Source organism: Belonocnema kinseyi, chromosome 8 (assembly GCF_010883055.1).
Source record: "Belonocnema kinseyi isolate 2016_QV_RU_SX_M_011 chromosome 8, B_treatae_v1, whole genome shotgun sequence".
In the NCBI taxonomy this organism is placed as follows: Eukaryota; Metazoa; Arthropoda; class Insecta; order Hymenoptera; family Cynipidae; genus Belonocnema; species Belonocnema kinseyi.
Genome location: NC_046664.1, coordinates 79,303,610 through 79,308,307, shown reverse-complemented (window position 1 = coordinate 79,308,307; position 4,698 = coordinate 79,303,610). Strand labels below are relative to the sequence as shown.

General features: G+C 42.7%; 1 protein-coding gene across 1 annotated transcript; it reads left to right on the top strand.

The window, feature by feature from the left end:
* Positions 1 to 283: 283 nt before the first annotated feature.
* LOC117178561 lies at positions 284 to 661 on the top strand. Its single transcript, XM_033369989.1, has one exon. It carries the CDS (start codon positions 284 to 286, stop codon positions 659 to 661), a length of 378 nt encoding a protein of 125 aa, XP_033225880.1.
* The last annotated feature ends 4,037 nt before the right edge of the window (positions 662 to 4,698 follow it).

Genomic DNA, 4,698 nt, shown 5'->3' with positions numbered 1-4,698 from the left:
AAGTAGCGAGTAAGATGATTGACCCAGAAGCAAAAATTATGCATGTACCTAATGACACGACGTCAATTGTGTTAGGTAGCGTGTTCCTTCCAGTGGAGCTGGATGGGGTTACCCAAGAAATTGCTTTTCGGACAGCAACTGAGTTTACACCTGTTTTCATTTTGGGGTGGTATTTAATGGGAAAATCGGTCTCGTCCAAAATGGCTTCAGGGATTCGTGCTACCTCGCAAAGCATTTGGGTAATGACCAGATTGTTCACTATAGTAACGGGGACATAGAGACAATGAATGCTGGAGAAATCGCGGAACACGAAATGTGTTGCGGCATAGACGACTTGTCGGCTACCGAAGAAGCGCAACTGATAGAATGTTTAGCTAGTGCAATACCCTCGAAAGCACCAAAAATTGGAAGAACCACCCTCGACACATATAAAATCGATCTCCAGGCACACCTGTCGGTCAAACAGAAAAACTTTCGAGTGTCACCTGTGGCACTGAAGGCTATGTATGACGAGGTGTATAACCTTTTAGCAGAAAATTTTATCGAGCACTGGAACTCAGACTGGTCAAACCTAGTTGTTATGGTCAAAAAGTCCAACGGATCTTACCGCGTGTGTGTCGACTATCGAAAAGTCAATAAACTTTCTAAAGGTGACGCATAACTGCTTCCGTTCTTGGAAGATATTCTTGATAAGCTGAGATCGGACAATATGTATGGGGCTAAGTTAACCATCAGTCCCGAGAAAAGCATTTTTTGTAGGTCTGAAGTTCGTTATCTTGAGTATAGCGTCAATGAGCCAGGTTTACAGCCAGATGCTGAGCGCGTTGCTACCGTACTGAATTACCTAGCTCCTCGCAATATTCAGCAACCGAAAACAATGATTGATTCAATTGTTAATAATTAGGAAGCGTGGAAATCGGTAATTCCTCTTGAAAGTAGGCATAGAATTTTGATGAAAGTCCACAGTGAGCCACAATCGGTGGCATCTTGGTATTGAGAAAACTTACGCTAGAGCCGCAATTTTATACTACTGGCCTGGTATTTTTCGCAATGTTGTTCGATACTTAAGATCGTGTGATACATGTCAGCGTACTAAGGTCTCTCAACAAGCCCCTCCGAGTTTGATGGGTAGAAGAGTCGCTAATCAACCCTAGGCGTTAGTATCAATGGATTGTATGGGTTCTTATACACGGTATAGGGCAGACAATTTTTATTATTGCTTCGATGATCTGATTATTTCGCGATGGAGGAAACCCTAAGTTATCTATTCGGATCACGGTACTGAGTTTGTCAACAAGATCATGGCTGAGAGAACTCGGATTGGACTAATGAATAAATCGGGTTTTGAAGTCCATGATTCAGACATTCGTGGACAAGGATCAGCGTGACTTGTATGTTTTCGAATAGAGGTAAAGGGCACTTCAGAGATTCCCGAGCCTGAACGTGAACGTTGGGTCCTACAAATAGAACGTATGCGGGAATTACAAGACTTAGTCCGCTTGCATCTGGAGGATACACATGAGAAGCAAACCAGATATTACAATAAATCCTGTGGAGACATTAAGTATCAGGTTGGCGACCGTGCTCTTAAACGTTGGGTGAATCTGTCCTCTAAAGAGAAAGGTATCACAGCTAAACTTTGTGAGCGGTTTCATGGTCCATTCCATATTACTAAGGTTCGGTCACCCTTGGTGTACGAATAAGCTAACGACAGCGTCCGATCATAAGGTGCGATTCACTTCAAGGACCTCAAGCCGTACCGCAAACTAGCGAATAAAAGGACCTAGCCTGATACCAGTTTGTGTCCACTGTTCGAATCTGTTCGGTTTTATTCAATTATGGTGTATGATTGTTGCATAATTTTGGCACTTTTTTAAAATTTATTTTGTAGGGTAGGAGAGTCGCTTATACGAAGGTGAGTTGTTCATCGTCGTCCAGTTCGGCCCGGGAGGTCATATTATCAGGCGAGCAGGGACAGACCTCTGCGCTTTTTTCCCTTATTGACGAATGAGATTTCTCTAATGTGTGACCGGAGATTGACCACAGAGACCTCCGGTAGCTGAACCAATCATTAATGGCCGAAAAAATAACTGGACAAGAGCTGGTGATGCGCATCAGTGCAAAACATTCGTGGGGCGAAAATACAGGCGTCCTAGAGAGGGTTATCTCCAGCGTAGGTCCGGGTCTCTATGAAGCGTTTGCTGGCTGCAGGCTGGGAAGCGCAAGGAGGAGAAAAGGAATGTCTATTCGACTTTCGCGGCCTTCCGTTCAACCAATTATCAGGATGGAGAAGGTGGAGGCAGGTCCATCGAAGAACCTAGGCCAGGTCCAAGTGGTATTCCTCCTTCTGCGTTGCTTGTCCAGTGCACGGTCTCATCGCTATCACAGACTATGGTGCCAAAAATGGCCCAAGAAGAATCCAACCGCAGACTGACGAGTCGGATCTGGGTTTCAGTAGAGCGGCGCCATCCTTGCCGTTCGTACGGTCTATGGCTACGACAACTACCGAAACTGAAGAACCTAAGATGGGCCTACAAAGTTTTAAAAACCGTCTATCCAGGAGACAGGAAGGAGAACGGAAGAAGATGGAACAGGAGTTTCTCCGAGGTTGTACGGTTTTCCCGTTCCTTCTTGATACACACAGAAGAAGACGACCGCTGATTCAGGTGAGAGCATCTACATATATCAATTGTGGTCAAGCAGGGCATTCCTCGGAAAACTGTCCAAAGGCACTCAGACTCTTCTGCGTCAGATGTGAGAATGCCAGGGTCAACGAACGCGACTGTTGTCGGGGAAGGTCTAAACCCCTTACAAATAGGAAGAGGCGTCAGGCGACCCTCGGTTCAATGCAGGATAACTTGGCCCGGGTTTCCGGTTACAGCTGCAGCATATGGGGCCACATGTGGCAATTGTGCCCAGCTAATCTAGAACTCTGGAGTGTTGGGTATGGTGTGCCTGAAGTTCACCAGAGAGACTGTCCGCTTTGTAGAAGGGGACCGATGCGGTCTAGGGTCTGCTATTAGGATATCACGTGCATGTACTTAATTTTCCTCTAGCTTAGCTTTTTCTCTTTCTTCTCTTCTTCCACTCTTGCCGTTGCACGGAATTTTTATTCTATTTTTGTTTCCTTTTATTTTCGATGCCTGCTATTGTTTTTCTTCTTGCCTTATAATTAGACTGTGTTTTTTTATTTTTTGGCGCAGTAAGGGCACTTCGAGTACGGCATCTTACCGAAGCTACGGTCTGTACAATTAATGGAATGTTTTTCATATGAATAAATGGTTGGATGAACTCAGTCCTGCTATTCTTTTTATTTTTTCAGACCTTTCCTGGAGAAAGGTAGCAGGAAACATTAGTCTTTTAATTATTTGATTATTATTATTATTATTATTATTATTATTATTTTGTCTAAGAGAACTTCGCTTTGTCCGCTATGGGGTAGAGTCTTTTTCATTTATTTCATGTCAAGAATTCTAATTGTAATATTGCAGTCCTTACCTTGCGAAATTACTTGTTTTGTATTTGTCGCTTTTATTTGTTAGTAGCTCTTCTCCCTTTTGCGAATGCGAATTTTTTTAGTTTTTTAATTTATGTTTTATAGAAAATCGACGAGACACATGGAGGGAGTTCTTAAGGCAGTCATATTTTTCTTATACACCTGATGGTATGGAGCGGTTTTTCTAAAGGACAACAAGGGGGCTGGCGGTGCCGACATGTCAGCAGGTAGTCGTCGGTGCAATAATATGTTATTGCTCAACGTGGGTGAAGCGTGGATGTGGTTCCCAACTTCAAAATACCCGCGACTGCTGATATTCAACATGGCGGTAACAGCGCAGCGCATTGGTCAACGCAGTCAGCAGGTACTCTCAGCCGACTTAGAAAAGCGATTTGGAAAAGCGCAGGCAGTAGTTCTAGCGCTGTATACATGAGCGCGCATACTGTGGGTAAAATTCCTTTAAGGCGCGAATTTAAACGTTTAACGCAGCGCAGAAGCACTAAACGGGACGTCTGCGCAACCCTTGCTTCTATGGTTGGAGCTTGACGGTGAAAAGCTTAAAGATAGTCACTCACTCTGTATCAGACCTCCGTTGTGTTTTTTAGTTTCTTTGGCTCAATTTGAGAAATAATTTTTGTCCCTATCAGTGGACATATAAAAAGTTTTACGGCTGAGTCCGGAAATTTTAGTTGTCATTAGTGGACAAAAACAAACGTTTAAAGGCGAAATCCCGAATTTTTAGCGTCTAAATAAAGGTCCTGGACCTGTATTCTGGTAGTCCGCATAAGGCCAGCTTTGTTTTGGTACTACGGCTGTTTTTTAAGATGTAAGATGGCTTTGTCCCATTTATGTATTTAATTAGGGATTAAAGTGTAAAGTTATTTGAATTTGCCTCATGGCTTACGAACGCGAAACCCCTTGGAAAAAATAAAGTCATGTTGATAAGTGATCGGTGAAAGTAGGGATCATTAAATTGTAGTCGTTGTGTTGTTTGGACTTTCGTTCTTGTGTAATGCGGTTTTTAGTATATTATTGATAAACACGAATTTTAATATTTTGTAGTGCTTTATGTTAAATATTATTCCTGTTCCAAGAGAGTAGGTCAAACAGAATTTTATGGTTACTGAGAATGTGTTACTTTTTTTTATATAGTACAATCAGTTAATTTTATCAGCATATTTTGTGGTAATTTATGTCTTCAT

Excerpts from the sequence above, each read along its gene's own strand:
- LOC117178561 (XM_033369989.1), top strand. The coding sequence starts at position 284 with ATGAATGCTGGAGAAATCGCGGAACACGAAATGTGTTGCGGCATAGAC.